At 33.7% G+C, this 18,187-nt stretch overlaps 2 protein-coding genes and 2 long non-coding RNA genes across 5 annotated transcripts; 2 read left to right on the forward strand and 2 right to left on the reverse strand.

Annotated features, from left to right (window-relative positions):
* Nucleotides 1-5,181: 5,181 nt before the first annotated feature.
* LOC110370607 (lysM and putative peptidoglycan-binding domain-containing protein 3) lies at nucleotides 5,182-6,521 on the reverse strand. The gene is made up of 3 exons (XM_021326488.3): nucleotides 6,311-6,521; nucleotides 6,051-6,228; nucleotides 5,182-5,889 (listed from the first exon to the last, which is right to left on the reverse strand). Exons 1-3 carry the CDS (start codon nucleotides 6,319-6,321, stop codon nucleotides 5,317-5,319), a joined length of 762 nt encoding a protein of 253 aa, XP_021182163.3. The 5' UTR covers nucleotides 6,322-6,521; the 3' UTR covers nucleotides 5,182-5,316.
* Nucleotides 6,522-7,372: 851 nt separating this feature from the next.
* Nucleotides 7,373-12,887, reverse strand: LOC135117834 (uncharacterized). Its single transcript, XR_010277201.1, has 3 exons — nucleotides 9,442-12,887; nucleotides 9,144-9,355; nucleotides 7,373-9,028 (listed from the first exon to the last, which is right to left on the reverse strand). It is a non-coding gene; the product is annotated as an uncharacterized LOC135117834 (long non-coding RNA).
* Nucleotides 12,888-12,941: 54 nt separating this feature from the next.
* Nucleotides 12,942-13,756, forward strand: LOC135117914 (uncharacterized). The gene is made up of 2 exons (XR_010277239.1): nucleotides 12,942-13,191; nucleotides 13,657-13,756. It is a non-coding gene; the product is annotated as an uncharacterized LOC135117914 (long non-coding RNA).
* Nucleotides 13,757-13,893: 137 nt separating this feature from the next.
* LOC126056499 (uncharacterized) lies at nucleotides 13,894-16,947 on the forward strand. 2 transcript variants are annotated; one of them, XM_064038349.1, is made up of 4 exons: nucleotides 13,894-14,465; nucleotides 14,571-14,817; nucleotides 15,061-15,247; nucleotides 15,555-16,947. In XM_064038349.1, the coding sequence occupies exons 3-4, from the start codon at nucleotides 15,175-15,177 to the stop codon at nucleotides 16,628-16,630; spliced, it is 1,149 nt and encodes a 382-aa protein (XP_063894419.1). In that variant the 5' UTR covers nucleotides 13,894-14,465; nucleotides 14,571-14,817; nucleotides 15,061-15,174; the 3' UTR covers nucleotides 16,631-16,947. The 2 variants fall into 2 exon arrangements, with proteins under 2 accessions (XP_063894419.1, XP_063894420.1); XM_064038350.1 differs by having other exon boundaries at nucleotides 13,894-14,817.
* The last annotated feature ends 1,240 nt before the right edge of the window (nucleotides 16,948-18,187 follow it).

Genomic DNA, 18,187 nt, shown 5'->3' on the forward strand with positions numbered 1-18,187 from the left:
CTGTCAACTGATCAAAACATTCGATACTCCTAAATTTTTCTCTGCTTTATACATGATGTTGTACATTATGACTATAATAAAAACGAAAAATGACTCCTGTGGTTAAACCACTGAATGGATTAGGTTATTTTTTTTACAAGTCGCCATAGAATATTATAAAGTATATCTGATAGGATATAATGTGATTGTGAACGCCACACTCTGTATAGATAGGTGATACCGTGGATGTTAATAGTGTGCGTTCGCGCAGCGGAATGTTGTTGAATTTAAAGATTTTAATTATGCAGATAATTAGTGTATGACGTCCTATAATTGTGTATGGTAAATAAAAATTTGTGTATGCAGCCATTGTGGAGAAATTCACCAAAAACAGATTCCGCTGGGCGAACGTTGGCGAACGTTGTCCTGGCGGAACTTTTTTAAATCCATAGACTTTAGAAGAAAAGAGATGTGTCCAAAAATTAGTGTGTATTTGTGTATAATTGATTATGTATGAATGAAATCAGTGCATGCATTAACTTCGGAGAAATTCAAGTTTCCGCTACGCGAACGTTTGGCCATTAGCTAGTTTTCATATAAAGCGCTTACATAGAGAGCTGTAGATTTTTACATACGTTGTTTTGAATTTGTTTATATTTGTTTAAAAAACAGATTTAGAAAAAGTCGTAGGGTTTAAAATATAAAAATATAAACGTCAAATACACTTATTAGGTCTTAGTTCTTAAAGTATGCAGTTTGGAGTCTAGATTTTCACGTTTACACAAACCTTGTAAGTGTCTCCAACATGTTGCCAAGTATCAATGATGTTCCGTTAGTAATTAAAAAGTTATAGGATATTTTATCATGATATATGATGAATAGATCACTGTTTACAAAGCAGTCGAATATCACGACGTTCTAAAGGAATTGCATGGTAAAATGTATGCCAATAATTAGTTTAATCATTCAACTATTCACTAGCAAAAGGATGATGGGTAAAATTGGCCGGTATATCCAATAAAAACCATTCGCTTATCAAATGATAGCTTATACCCTAAGCTTCATTTTTTATTATGGGCAAAACATTGTAAACCACCGGAGAACGAAGATACAACACCTGATAGCATAGGACAGCCCATGGACTTGAACCACTTCATTGAGTATGGGAGGGATGATTAAGTGCATTATTATTGTCAATAATTTTCAGAACGAGTCACAGAAGGTGTCTGTGCCCATATTTTCCAATTTTATTGAAAAAAAAAAAGATTATTTAGCAGGTAGTATTTACAACGTATGGTGTACGTATTTCGCCGTTCTGGTGAGTCTAACCGGCAGAACCAATGAAAACCGTTTGTATATCAAATGATAGCTTATACCCTAAGCTTCATTTTTTATTATGGGCAAAACATTGTAAACCACCGGAGAACGAAGATATGACACTTGATAGCATAGGACAGCGCATGGACTCGAACCACTACATATTTTGTATGAGAGAGATGTTTAAGTGCATTATATTATTGTCCATATTAGTCAGGTCGTATCACACAAGGTGTCAGTGCCCATATTTTCCAAGCTTATAAAAAAAAAGATTATTTAGAAGGTAGTATTTACAACGTATTTATGATGTACGTATTCCGCCATTCCGGTGAGTCTAACCGGCATATCCAATAAAAACCATTTGCACATCAAATGGTAGCTTATGTCATAAGCTTCATTTTTTATTATGGGCAAAACATTGTAAACCACCGGAGACCGAAGATATGACACTTGATAGCATAGGAGAGCTATGGATTTGAACCACAACATATTTTGTATGAGAGAGATGTTTAAGTGCATTATATTATTGTCCATATTAGTCAAGACGTATCACACAAGGTGTCAGTGCCCATATTTTCCAAGCTTATAAAAAAAAAGATTATTTAGCAGGTAGTATTTACAACGTATTTATGATGTACGTATTCCGCCATTCCGGTGAGTCTAACCGGCATATCCAATAAAAACCATTTGCACATCAAATGGTAGCTTATGTCATAAGCTTCATTTTTTATTATGGGCAAAACATTGTAAACCACCAGAGAACGAAGATATGACACTTGATAGCATAGGAGAGCTATGGATTTGAACCACAACATTTTGTTTGGGAGCAGTGCATTATATTATTGTCAATATCAGTCAGGACGTGTCAGAGAAGGTGCATGTGTCCATATAAAAAAATAACAGTTAGTATTCACAACTTAAGGTATTCCGCCTTTCCTTCAATTCATTCACTTCAATTTTTGTTATGGGTGGAACATTGTTAACTACTGGGGAAAAAAGATATCAGTCCTGTAAGCCTACGACTGCCTATGGAATTAAACCACTTTGGCACGTATGTAAAGAAAACCCATCTTCTTATTATAAATAACGTAAGTAGCTTTTCCACCACTGAAAGATTTTTCAAATCAGTTCAGTTAAGCAAGTGTGCCCATTTGCACAGACATCATCTAATGGCCAGGATAATACATCTTGCTTTGAAATATAATCCTGTGGAATTGGAGGTGTGCTGGCATCAATCTATCATCACCAATGACTGTCGACTGTTCTGGCTAACAAGCCTGATGTGCCATATGACGAGAACAACTTAAATAACTGCAACCTTAATGACGAGCTGACAAACAACTTAAATAACTTTATTCTACTGAGTAAACCCCTCAAGTATCCTTGCGGTCCTGACCACCCGTTTGGTCTATCTACTATTTGTGTATCACTAAATAGTATAAAACAAAGTCGCTTTTTCAGTCATTATATCCCTATGTCCCTTTAAAAGCTTAACTCTTCCAAACTACGCAACGGATTTTGATACGGTTTTTTAATATCTGGAGGCACAGCAGTGCCCCAGTCAAGTCTGAGCAAAGCGGGCTCGGCCGTACCATCCTTTTCTCAAAGCGTTTCGCGGCTATTTCACCCCCCTGTATCATCCATGTGGACAAAGCTAGGAGTTTAGGTTAGGTTAGGTATAATATATTCAAAGATAGAGTGACTGAAGAGGAAGGTTTGTATGTGTAATAACATCAGTTAAATAGTGAGAAAATACCGCTTTTCCGCGCGAAGCTGGGGTGGGTCTCCACTTTTCTAATAATTCGACAACCCAGGGCCGACTATCCTGGTGCCGCAGAACGAGGAAATGCTATCTCCAATAATGGAAATAGTATACGGTGGTAGAAGTAAAAGTTTTAATGTTTTGTTTTGCTATTAAAACAATTATGCCTAGTTAAGACCGATTTTTATTGATAGTGTACCCTAGGCTTATTTCAATAAGTGATAAGTTGACGAAAACACGTCATACAATGAATTTTTCCACTTTAGATTTTATTTTAACTAAAAAAAATAGGTGCAAAAAGTATAACTCTTTTCTGCCCGACTGTACTTATTTCCGGTCGATTCTTGACATGAACTGTTTTATTTCAGTAACTGTAGCGTATAAGCAATAATATAATATACATTAGAACTTTATTGGTTATCAGGCCAGGGTTCATACAAAATTGCCCATCATCCTTTCATGTCATTAAATTCAGTAATTAAAGAAAGACAATTATAATACTGACGGAGCATCGAAAACCTACATAATCCGACCAAGTTCGGATAGCTACAAAAAAGCGGCCGTGCCATATGTCTAAGAAACGTTCTTAACTTGGAAGGTTAGTATTTATTAATATGGCACAGTTGCGTACACAAGCGTTAGGAAAAAAATAAACAATGCTTCTTGAATGAAAAATATTTTCTTAATAATAATGCCACTATCTACGATAAAAATAAATCTTCAATTAACAAGTACTTCTCTATTTAAATATCCGTGTACAAAAATATTTTTACTATAGTTACTTACATAAATTATTTAACTAGGTGATTAAAAATAACTTTAATAAACGTTACGTATTTTAACTAAAATGTCGTGGATAGTGGCGTTATTATTAAAAAAAATATTTTTCATTCAAGAAATGCAATTGTTTTATTTTTTCCTAACGCTTGTGTACGCAACTGTACCATATTAATAATTATACTAACCTTCCAAGTTAAGAACGTTTCTTAGACATATGGCACGGCCGCTTTTTTGTAGCTATCCGAACTTGGTCGGATTATGTAGGTTTTCGATGCTCCGTCAGTATTATAATTGTCTTTCTTTAATTACTGAATTTAATGACATGAAATTTTGCAAGTGAATAGTTGAATGATTAAACTAATTATTGGCATAAATTTTACCATGCAATTCCTTTAGAACGTCGTGATATTCGACTGCTTTGTAAACAGTGATCTATTCATCATATATCATGATAAAATATCCTATAACTTTTTAATTACTAACGGAACATCATTAATACTTGGCAACATGTTGGAGACACTTACAAGGTTTGTGTAAACGTGAAAATCTAGACTCCAAACTGCATACTTTAAGAACTAAGACCTAATAAGTGTATTTGACGTTTATATTTTTATCTTTTAAACCCTACGACTTTTTCTAAATCTGTTTTTTAAACAAATATAAACAAATTCAAAACAACGTATGTAAAAATCTACAGCTCTCTATGTAAGCGCTTTATATGAAAACTAGCTAATGGCCAAACGTTCGCGTAGCGGAAACTTGAATTTCTCCGAAGTTAATGCATGCACTGATTTCATTCATACATAATCAATTATACACAAATACACACTAATTTTTGGACACATCTCTTTTCTTCTAAAGTCTATGGATTAAAAAAAGTTCCGCCAGGACAACGTTCGCCAACGTTCGCCCAGCGGAATCTGTTTTTGGTGAATTTCTCCACAATGGCTGCATACACAAATTTTTATTTACCATACACAATTATAGGACGTCATACACTAATCATCTGCATAATTAAAATCTTTAAATTCAACAACATTCCGCTGCGCGAACGCACACATGTTAATAAAAATATTGATTTTTATCAACACACCACGAGGGCGAAGTCGCCAGCGTAAGCTAGTATACTATTTGGGCATAGTCAGGTAAGAAGCTGTTGAAGATGTTTACCTCATGAGACCATAATAATTATGGTCGTCATTATGACCTCAATTAGTTTTTAATCACTTTGAGATAATGTTTATAAACAGTCCTCTTAGTCTAATATACACTATTGTGTTGTCATCAATCTTAGTTATACATACTAATACATAGGTGCATAATAAAAGAAATAAAATCCATACTGATAATGTACTTATAATGATAAATTTTATTAAAAGAGTCACATTGTGTCCCCTTACAGTGATATATAAAATTGATTTATAATGAATACCATTACAACTTAAAGCTTTTCCATCAGATCCTGTAATATCAGTCAGTCATCGATTTGAGTGTAATGGTGGCAGGTCAGAAATTTCCGAATGTTCATGTTTGTCTAAATAAAACATAACATACACAAGTGGTATCACAACACCTAGAATGAGCATGCAGCACACTAAATGGAACCATTTCAGTCCAAAGTCAGCTCCGTGTGACGTGAGCTCCTTCACCACAACTGCTTCTACTGATATCTTCTCTTTGCTTGGCAAGAGTTGAGTATCTTCTGTAGCTTGTTCATTCTGTTCCGAGTCTGTGTAAGGCACGACAGATGGCGCCAGTGTGCTGTTCATAACAACTGTATTACAATCTATGGAACACTGCACTTCTTCCTTGGGAGGTGCATTCACTGTTACATTATTTGGGGCTAAAGTTCCATTATAATGGTTAACATTTAATAATTCTTGTATGACTGTGTGGGAGGCATTGTTTGATGTTGAAGGCACAGGTTCTGTCTGCTGCGTGGGTACTAGCTCCGTCAGCACAGAGTAAGGTGTGACAGGCACCTTTATAGTCCGTCTTGCAAATATTTCATTATCTTTGTGTATGTGGTTAATCCTTTTCAACTCTGATATCTGAAATTTGTATTAAAGGATCCATTAGTTTGATGTATAGATAACATTGATAACACAAAGTGGTTTATAGTCAACACTTAATTGAATGGTATTCCTATTTACTTTCGTATACAGTTTTTAGAAACAGGAAATTGAACTATAATAAATTAAATTATACTCACAGAACAATAAAATCGCAGCGCAATTGCCTGTAATGTATCTCCCTCTTGAACTTGCGCCTCTATGAAGTGCTCCTGAGGTTTTATTCTATGCAGTTGTATTTCACTGTGCTCACCGAGCTCAACCTTCTTTCCCATGGCGTAAGCCACCAGATCATCTCCGCCTTGCATTGGGCGAGCCCTTCACAAACAAACACCATTGTCAGTAACACGTAAACAACATTTACTACAACTGTACTACGAGCGTCTGTCGCTACACTTACCTTTGTTTCATGTTCAAATACAACACTAATTCTAATAAAATCTACCATGACCTGATTAAGGAATACAAAACTACCTGTTTGTTACCCAATTTTAATTAATTTACGGATATAAAAATGTAAAACAGCTGTTGATTCACTCAGTCTTGACAAAAATTTTGACAACTGTTGACAACTTAACATTTCAAGTTATGACGCAAGGTTCAAGTTACCAGTTCTAAAAAAACCTGTGATATTCGTTACAAATCCTCACAGGATAGTACCTTATCCGACTTCAAAAAATGAGTGTTTGGGCAATGCATAGTCTGCAGTGCATTTCAGTGTGGTAAGCTTTTTGTTCGGAACGTTCTATCTAGTACGTAGTAACGTAGTACATATATATCGATGCTCCAAAACCGTTGGAGTCGAGACCCAAGAAATTCAGATTTCTGGACAAATTGTTTTCAAAATCTCTCGGGACATTCGGATAGTCATCTGACTGACTCTTTTTATTCCCTATTTTCTAATTGTTGATAACAAAACCGTTTCGTCATACTACCTATGTAAGTTAGCGCCATCTAGTCATCAGCTAGGAAAATAAAAAGACAATCCTCATTGCCATTACCTACTGTTTATTTAAAACTCAGTTTAAAAAAGTATATCCTAAGATTCTAAAACCTCCCATTAAACTGAACATTGAAACTAAGCTTGCCCTACTTTCACCATTTTTAAAAGAGAATGTAGTCACGTTTCGTCTGTAAGCAATCTGTTTGGATGGATGCTATGGGTTGTTGAACTTGTAAACTTATATGCGGTAAACTACTTGAATGGGTTTCGTGTCTGTAAAAAGGAATATCTTTACTACGTCCCATTTTCAGCTCTTTCTATTCTTCTCTATTTCGACTACTGAAACATATATGTATAGTGTTTCAAGTACCTACCTACATATAGTGTTAAAAATATCGATTCTTTTGTTCAGTAGGAATACTGGCAGTGCCGGGGACTGTTTTTTTAGAATTGTTGGAAGTAATAAGCACTATCAAGATTGAAGATTTAATGAGCAATAATAGAAATAAAACCAAGTCATCGTTTTCGATCATTTCGTTATAATTTTAATAACTCCGAGTATTTTACACAACAGTTACAGAACATAAATACCTTTGGTATTGCGCCATAGAGGTGGTAATAATTGCACATAATTAATTTCCTCTAGCTACATTATGTACAAAAAATACAATAATACAAAATCGACGTCATCATCACTAGTTTAGGTAACATTAGTTTACATGAATACATTCGTTACAATCGCTATTCAATGATTATGGGCCATTAGGTAATATTGAAAAGGTACATTTATTTATTCATATAATTATCAGATAACATTACATTCCTCTGTCTCAGAATGTCAACAGAGTAACTTAGTTCCTCTCGTACTGATGTGTAAGCTAGGTACTGTCACATTTCCTAATTATTTATGATAAAGGTAGGTATTCATTATTGTAAGTCAACAGTTTAAAGGTAAGTATATCGTGTTAGAAATAGACATTTTGGTTTAGAATATTATTTAATTATTTTATACTAAAGGAGAATGCCCGTTTTGTTAGGAGATTTGGGCCCCCAGAAAAAAATTGCGTGCCATGGTGGTATTAACTTTATTTTGAAGAACGACAATTACCTTTTCAGACCCTGAAAACAATTTATAATTTTTCACCCTAGTTTCCGAGAATTATTGATTTTTTTCTGATGAAGAAATTGAGGTTATTAGACAATATTTTTTCAAAAACAATTTGCGTTAAAACAATAAAATATTTTTAGTATTAATATTGATTCCCAAATGAAATAAAAACATCAGATATCATCTTTTCTTGCTAAATAATATGTTAAACTGTTTATCTTGCAGTCAGCGGAAGTAGGTTTTGCTGCAACCAGTAGAAATAAATATACTTAGGGCTAAATTGGTTGGAGGAGCATGTGGCTACGTTACAACAACCACAAGGAGATATCTTAAGTTAAGCTACTTGGTCAGATTGCACTTGGGTGACCATCCATTACAAACTTCAGCTGGGTGGCAGCTAGTACTTACATTTAAACTGCTGATTCTGGGTGCATTATACTTGTTACGAGTAGCAAGAATCCAGCAAGTGTGACAACCACTTACCAAGAGGTAACATGTTATAACCCAGTGTATCGGGTATGGAGGTCAGATGGGCAATCACTCTTTGAGCAATACTGTATTCAGCGGCATCGGTTAGACTAAAAGCCGACCCCAAGATTGTTGGCAAACTGGTAGGTACCTAGTATATACGAGTATGTATGACATATATGACAGCATCTCCTGCAAGCGACATAGTAAAATCACTGCCCTGCTACTTAGTAAGATCGCTGTGTCATCTATGATTAGCTGTAGTTTATTTTAGAAAGGGCTTAATTATAAAGGAGTTTAAAATATAGTAAATGCTATACAGATGTTTAATAAGAAAAAACACAACCAATTAAAATAATAAACATTTATTCTTCAAGGAATATGTTGTCTAGAAATTGTGCTGGAGCGCTTATATCATTAAAGCGGTGGCAGTGGTGGTGGTACAGGAATCATCATATCTGTAATTATGTTTCCATCCATGATACCAGTCTCCGTGCAGACTCCACAGTGTGTTGGCTACTGCCAGCAACGGGTTGCCTCCGGACTTGTCTTGATGCAGCCGCCCAACAAGGAACACAAACTCGTTCCAAATGCAACACCTAATAACAAAAATATTATATTTAGATACATGATATTCATTAATATTTAATTAGTTCAACACACATACATATGCATTCATACATTAAGTTTAAATAAATAAGAATAAACACTTACGTGATGTACTGGTGTCCATCTTAGTATAACATTCCTTTGAGGAACTATCTTGACTGACTATGAGTTCTGCGACTTGCTATTGACAAGCCACATGCGTAGCATAAGTTTAGGTGTCCACGAGCAGGGGATACAAGTGACAGATTTGAGTTAGATGCTGTCTGGTTTTGTAATAATACAAAACATTTCACACACAGGATATCATCAGAAGATATCTGGAAAAAATGACAAAATAAAATGTAAGGTAGTTTAGACAGTTTAGAGACGTGTGAAATCCACAAACATAATAAAACAAACTTACCAATGTAGGTGTTACCCAGGATCTTAGAAGGATAAGCATTGGTTCATCTATTTCTTCAATTTAACGTCTACGAAGATTAGGCGCTATACGTAAAGAGCAATTAACACACCGGCGAGACAAAGAGTAGTTTACTCGACTTCTACCAGGTGCAGACATTTTTCCGGAGTAAAACAACAATATCACTAAAAACAAGAGTCCAATGCTCACGAGTCAATGTGCTCACTTATCATTAAGAAAAGAGTCCAATATCTAAAAAAAACCACTGGAGGCACGAAAACGATCAGCTCGACAGTTTTTACGCAAATTGTAACGATCAGAAGCAAATACGGAGGAATAAATTCAACTCTACGCATAACATAACAACCGGCACGAAAACAATTTGAATGACGTATTGATTTGACAGATAGACTCGCGTTCCGAGTAGATGTTACCATGTTAAATATTTTGTTAATCGATTTCCTAAATCGATTTGTTATAAATAATATCATTTACTTATTATTGTGTTATTGTTGTATTCCATGTATGGTGTTATATGTAACCGTTTTATAGATATAGTTTAGTGGTGACTTTTGTTAGTGTTGATATTTTATTGTTTGTGCAACAGTTATAAACAGTTTTTCTTTCTTCTTTTCTTGTTTACTATTTACGAGTGCATACTTAATATATATACTTGTACATTTTGATATAAGAGAAAAATGCTATATATTATATCGATATTTTCAATTGATCACCTCGTTCATTTAAATGAGATAGTCTGTCGTCTACCTGGCAACATTCAGGTTAAGTTTTAATGGCGGAACTAGCTTAGATTCAATAAAATAAATATTAATTATGTTTTTCAATGCTAGGGTACAAGAAATTCTGAAAAAAAAATAGTTAGTTTTATAAAATTAGGACTTGATTTTTAATAATAAAATATTCTTGACACTCTATCACAAATAAGGGGCCCAACGGGTGGCAATGTCCTTTGACATACAAACAAGTGCATAAAAATTAAGTAAAAAAGACATCCGGGAAAATCACAATGAAATAAAATTATCACAGTAATGATTCACTAAACATAAATTCTATTGTATATTAGAAGCACAATTGACGCTTATTAATATAGATAGAAGATAGTTTTAACACACAGAGTATTTCTATCACAAACAACTCTAACTAAATTAGGTACAATAAATGTATGAGTTATAAATTAATGAGATAGACAAATCATTCATAAAATGCATCAGACTTTAAAACGTACAACACATCCCTAAACCGCGTTGCTCCAATAAAAACTGTGCAAATTTATCGACTATTATAAATGCCGAATTTTGTAATATACTAATACTTTATTTATACAAATTGAATATTGAAACAATAATAAGCTGAAACTCTAAAATTATAATAAAGACTATAGAAAACTATAAATCTTTACAATTTGAGAATGTTTTACTTTTCCAAAAAAGTTTCCCAGTCGTGAGTAAAGTCGTCGACGTTCCAATTGATTTACAAAATATTTTATTTACATATCGAACATTGGCTCACGTTTGCCTCGTAGCAACATATTTACAATACCAATAAATACTGTACATACAGATTTGTGCCCAAACTTTCATTGGTGTAATGCTTTTTCATACCCATCATGAATTCATAAAATAAATCAATCTTATATATGTCATTGATTAACATAAAATTCATAAGACACAGTAAAACTTAGAATTCATAAGTAATATTTATAATTATTTACACATTTACCTCTTTTTGATATTTGCAACTTGGTGTTTCAAAGTAAATAAATAAATTGAGCAACAACGAAGAACATTTTATCAAAATTTGATTTCATACATTCATAATCCGTTCTCAAAAAATAGAAAATGCATTGTATTGGAATAAAATAATACAAATAGAATAAAGAAAAAAAATACAACAAAAAAATATCGATATATCGATACATTGGGTAGTAAAGACAACCCTTCTTGTGACACATGATTGTGATATACAAAAATTGAGGAAAAACCATTAAAACAAAACGCAAAAAAATCATAAAGGGCGTTGCTTATACATATCACAGGTTGCGTCTAAAGACATAGACTAGAGCTCCCCCCAGTCTATGCCCCAACATATACATAATACTAGGGCGACAATGGTCAGTGGTTACACAGTACATACTAAATATACACTAGGTAATATAATCAATAGCGGCATGTCAACTTACACCTAAAATATCTAACATTACATTAAAAACTTTTTCGTCATCACGCACTAACCTCTTCATAATAAGTAGACTAGTCTATGGCTATACATAAGTTCCAGGTTATTATAAAAAATGCATCGCAATCAGGGTCTGTCAAGTTTGTTCTACGAATTGCATTAAGGTGGGCTTGAAAACAAGAGAGAGTCAACGACATCAGAGTAAAAGAGATAAATATATAATGTTGCCACCAAAAATACAATTTCGTATTCTCCCTAATAATGAGCGTATAAATTGATTTTTAAAGTAAATTACCCTTGAAGATACTTTTAGCTATTATTCTAATGCCAAAAAATATACTTAGTTGAGAAATATTAGATATAAAATTTAATATTACTTATTAGAAAATATATATGGGGGATTATGTGTGGCAACACTAATGTCCGGACGCCATATTGGTTTTGACATTGTTGACGTCACAAGAAAAATGTCTGCGGCCGGTTGCGCACCATTTTATCTTGTACTAATGTTTATTTGTAATAAATAAACTACTTCCATTTAATTCTACATACATTGATAACGTTGAGTCGAGCTTGCTCCTCCGTTGCTGTGTTTTGGTGAAATTAAGTGTGTATTTGTGAGATATAGACTCGGTGTTGAGACAGTGACTTGTTTGATTTTGTTTTGTGTTTAATTCGCGATGAGTTCACAAAAAGAAAACACAAGAATCTGCTGCTTGTGTGGATCTTCACCTTCTAAAGATCCCAGCATCACTTTGCATCGGTTTCCAAAGCCTGGCACTAAAATGCTCTGCGGTATGTACACTCCATGCTATTCGTCTTAGACGACATAGAATACCACATTTATTGTTAATTCCGCTTCTAACTACCACAAACTCACGTAACATATATACCTATATACTTAAGTCCCAACTTTCCTTGCCAAAAATCATTAGGTACTTACTATAAAAAGTTTTCTTGCTTACACCATTCCCGTATCTAATATAACATCTCTTTCAATCAAAGCGAAGACTACCCACTGACATGATATAATAATATCTTAACTCGGAAAATGATTAAAATAGTGTGTAATTTGAGAGCAGTGGTGGCCGAGTGGTAACTGCCCCAACTTACGAGTGGTAGGTCGCGGGTTCAAACCCGATCTGGCGCATAACTTTGTGTAATTTATTTCGTCACTACTGCTCTCAAAACGGTGAAGGAAAACATCGTGAGGAAACCAGCATGTCCTAGAACCAAAAAATTCGAAGACGTGTGACATCCACCAATCCGCACTGGGCCCGGGTGGATTATGGCCCAAGCCCCTCCTAGAGAGGAGGCTGTGTCCCAGCAGTGGGAACATTAGAAGGCTGATGATGAGTGTGTAATTTTGATATTTTTAATTTTCAGTTGTGAATTATGGGCAAAGTATTGCTTCCCAAACGAAGCCTGGTCTTCACCAAAATTCCAGGACGACTCCATAAACAACATAAGATGCTATGCAGCAAACATTTCAAAAGCACATGCTTTAATGAGAAGAAGTTGTTCAGAACAGCTGTACCTGATGTTCAATGCCAAAAGGTTAGTACCATTATCATTTTGAAAGTGTATTTAAAACACCTGTCTTATATAGCACAGAAATACAGACATTATGTTCAGTGTTCATTGTACTATGCAAAGCTATTTCTGAATGACATAGACAAGGCCTGGACCCAAAGATTATGGAGGTACATGGGCTCTATGCGCCACCAAATTGGGAATTTGAGTAGAGCAGAGTAAGAATTATATATGAAGGCAGATTCTTTACTGGAAGAATGAACTTTCGCATAAATGAATTCCCACAAAAAATCTGCTAATGGTTATCCAACCAATTGCAAGATATAAATTTAAAAAATTAAATATATGATGAGTACAATGACCTCTTAAGAGGTTGTTGGTTTTTTCCATAACACTGTATATATGTTTTTACATTTACCTCATCTATGACTAATAAATTTAAAGAGTTATCTTTAAATTTATTTAAAATAATCAACTTTCAATTTACAGGATACAACAACTTCTAATGTGCCAGATCAATCTGCCATATTTGAACCTGTTGCCGGTCCATCCAGAATGAATCCTTTAACAGAACATAATGTAAACATTATCACTCCGACCAATTCAGGAATGTTTGTGTGCAAGTCTTCAAAACAAGAAAGTGACCAGAAAAGCAAAATGTTGAGGAAACTGAAAAGTAGTATGAACAAGGTGTATAGATTACAAAACTGTAAAACATTTAAAAACGAATCTTTTTTAAATGTTATTTGTAACAATGAGACAGTCCGAGAAATCCTCAATACAAAAATGAGTTCGACATTTGCACTGTTACTGCAAGGAGAACTGCAGAATTATAAGAGGAAGAAGCCTGGTCGCAGGTGGAACATGGAGGCTAAAATAATAGCATTGAGGCTCTACAAGAGGTCACCAACTAGCTACAAATTGCTAAGGAGAATGATTTGTTTACCAGCACCCAGCACATTAAAATCCCTCTTAAGTAAATTTAAGATGAATGTGGGGACACACAAAACAATACTCACAATTTTAAAAAACACGACAAAACACTTTGTCCCTCTGAACGTGAGTACATATTGTTGTGGGATGAAATGTCCTTAAGAAAAAATTTATGGTACAATTCGAAGACGGATTTAATTGAAGGGTTTCAAGACCATGCTACACAAGGTAGATCTCCACAGCCAGCTTCATATGCCCTTGTATTTATGATAGTTGGAGTCAGGAAACATTTTAAGCAGCCAGTGGCTTATTATTTATCAAGCGGTTCTGTCACAGCTGACAGACTTTCAGCTTTGATTAAGGAGGTATGCATTGCTTCTTCATATTCAATGATGATCATGCTGATTTAACTCTTTGCTGAACTATGATGTTAGTTTATTTGTTGCTAATCTCCCTTATAATACTTTCAGGTTTTAAATTGTTGCTTTGATGCTGGGATAAACATATGCGCTTCAGTCTGTGACTTGGATGGAGTCAACAAGAGAGCTCTATGTCAATTAGGAGCTTCTGTTGAGAATCCCTTCATAGAAGTGAGCAATCACAAAATTGTCACTCTATTTGACACACCACACCTGCTGAAGTGCTTCAGAAATCTTTTCATGAAATATCATGTAAGATTTAGGACCAATATAACATCAGACCACCAACAAGGAATTGGTAAGTCATTTGTTATTTAGTTTTAGAAAAATAATTGTTTAATAATAAATATGTACATTTAAAGCATAATATTTTTTTGTACAAGTAATTATAACACCGGGAACGATAAGAGGCGGGTTATTTTCTTAGAATAGTTGACTTTATATTTAATTTTGGATATTTATTTTGTACTTTATGTTTTAATTGACTTGTGACGAATAAATAAAATAGTTAATTATAACACTATTAATAATTACTTTACAGGAGTCGCTAAATGGAGCCACATCAAGCAATTTTATGAATTGGACAATAATAATCCCAATTTTGTGTTTGCACCATGCCTAAGTAAACAACACCTTGAGCCTAATTCCAAACAAAATGAGGGTAAAACTTGCGGCACAAGTTTTAAGCCACTCAGTTGCAGCAGGACTATATACTAAAATAGCTGGAGGTAAGAAACCTGATTTATTCCTCAGATCATAGTTGCATGATACTTATATTTGTTTCAACAGTATGGTTATCTGGGGTTGTGTCTTTGATAAAGGATAAAACCAACAAATAATTATATTGTGCTTTTAACATTATTACTTAATCCTGTATTGAGCAAGTAACTAGCCGAAACTTCACAATTTATAAAAGTAAAGTATAAAATAAATGTATATTATGTGTACATTTGCTGCCAGTATATCCGAAGTTATTAAGCTAGTTAGTAATATGCTTACTCATATTGATTTGATTTGTTTATTGTGAATTTTCAGGAGACATGCCGACTGAAGCCTTGGCAACGGCTAATTTAATTTCAAGCATGGACGATTTGTTTGATGGTGTAAACGCGTCGACACCAGACTTAAGGAGAGGAAAAATATTTTCCACAAATATAAAACACAATACAGGACATCTCCAAATGTTCGATAAAATGAAATTTTTTTTTAAAACCCTGGAATTCTTGGGATGCAGGGGTAATCCCCCATCAAAAGATGGCTGGATTTGGACCCTCAATGGGTTAGAAATGGTTTGGAAAATTCTAAGTGCCAAACATACTACAGTTAAAAGTTTATCCACGAGAAGATTCCAGCAGGATCCTCTTGAAAATTTATTTGGATGCATTCGATTCAACTGTGGATCCAATAGCAACCCAACAGTTGCACAATTCGTTGCTGGATTAAAAACAGCTGTAATAAGCAACATGGCACATACTAGCTCAGGTAATTGTGAGCTGGATAGCAACAGTGCCATAATTACCAATTTTAAAAAATTATTGACACCAGCCACAGACATGCACACTGAAACTGAACAATCGGAGTCTGTTATAGAAAATGAAATTGAAGAAAATATTATTTCCTCCCTGGAACAAAATTTGGAGGAAGGAAGTAGCGAACTACAAGCATGTGCTTATGTCTGTGGCTTCATAATTAAAAAATATAAAAATATTTGTAAGAACTGTAAAAATATTTTAGTCTCCGAAACACCAGAAGAAGTGCATAATTTTATAGAGTTTAAAAATTATGATTCGGTAAAAAATTCTCTTACATACGCCTCTAAAAATTTAATAGATTGTGTAGAAAAAAGTGCAAACATAATTAATATTTTTTTAGAAAAAGAGGCGTATAAAGAGAATATAAAAAAAAAAATAACACAATTACTAAAGGACTCTATAAATTATGTCTTCCTCGAAAATTGTATGGAGCACAAAGAATTAAATATAAATTATATAATAAATAGTGTCTTCCATATTAATATAAAGAGATATTGCATAATAAAAAACAAAATTTATTCCGAAGATGCATGTAAATCTGCACTAAAAAGAAAAATGAACATAATTATGCATAAATAAATATCTTAACTAATATTATATGTGTGCGTTCGCGCAGCGGAATGTTGTTGAATTTAAAGATTTTAATTATGCAGATAATTAGTGTATGACGTCCTATAATTGTGTATGGTAAAAAAAAATTTGTGTATGCAGCCATTGTGGAGAAATTAACTAAAAACTGATTCCGCTGGGCAAACGTTGTCCTGTCGGAACTTTTTTTAATCCTTAGACTTTAGAAGAAAAAAGATGTGTCCACAAATTAGTGTGTATTTGTGTGTAATTGTTTATGTATGAATGAAATCAGTGCATGCATAAACTTGGGAGAAATTCAAGTTTCGCTTCGCGAACGTTTGGCCATTAGCTAGTTTTCATATAAAGCGTTTACATAGAGAGCTGCCGATTTTACATACGTTGTTTTGAATTTGTTTATATTTGTTTAAAAAACAGATTTAGAAAAAGTCGTAGGGTTTAAAAGATAAAAATGTAAACGTAAAATACACTTTAAAACATACAAAAATTATTGACACCAGCCACAGACATGCACACTGAAACGGAACAATCGGAGTCTGTTATAGAAAATGAAATTGAAGAAAATATTATTTCCTCCCTGGAACAAAATTTGGAGGAAGGAAGTAGCGAACTACAAGCATGTGCTTATGTCTGTGGCTTCATAATTAAAAAATATAAAAATATTTGTAATAACTGCAAAAATATTTTAGTCTCCGAAACACCAGAAGAAGTGCATAATTTTATAGAGTTTAAAAATTATGATTCGGTAAAAAATTCTAAAGTGTATTTTACGTTTATATTTTTATCTTTTAAACCCTGCGACTTTTTCTAAATCTGTTTTTTAAACAAATATAAACAAATTCAAAACAACGTATGTAAAATCTACAGCTCTCTATGTAAGCGCTTTATATGAAAACTAGCTAATCGCGAAGCGGAAACTTGAATTTCTCCCAAGTTTATGCATGCACTGATTTCATTCATACATAAACAATTACACCCAAATACACACTAATTTTTGGACACATCTCTTTTCTTCTAAAGTCTATGGATTAAAAAAAGTTTCGCCAGGACAACGTTCGCCCAGCGGAATCAGTTTTTGGTGAATTTCTCCACAATGGCTGCATACACAATTTTTTTTTTACCATACACAATTATAGGACGTCATACACTAATTATCTGCATAATTAAAATCTTTAAATTCAACAACATTCCGCTGCACGAACGCACACATATTTTATTACAGTTTTAAAGTTATTTGAGAAAAACAGATTTGGCTGCAGTAATGTTTGAAATGTTAAAACTTGGCAAGATCGTTTTTCAAAAATTTGTTTCAGCCCGGAACGAAATACATTGATATATAGCTTTTGTTGTGTAGTAAATGTTTGTAAATATCAAAATATAATTGGTCTAGTGTCTTTCTCTTCCTAATCATTTCTATAATAAAGAAGAAATAACACCAACGTTTATTACACAATATGATAGAATAATTTAAACCATGTCTGTAAACTTGTTGTTTGTTAAACAAATCGATAGTATTCTTTATTGTATAATAACATAGTCTTGTTTTTA

This window comes from Helicoverpa armigera, chromosome 15 (genome assembly GCF_030705265.1).
Source record: "Helicoverpa armigera isolate CAAS_96S chromosome 15, ASM3070526v1, whole genome shotgun sequence".
NCBI lineage: Eukaryota > Metazoa > Arthropoda > Insecta > Lepidoptera > Noctuidae > Helicoverpa > Helicoverpa armigera.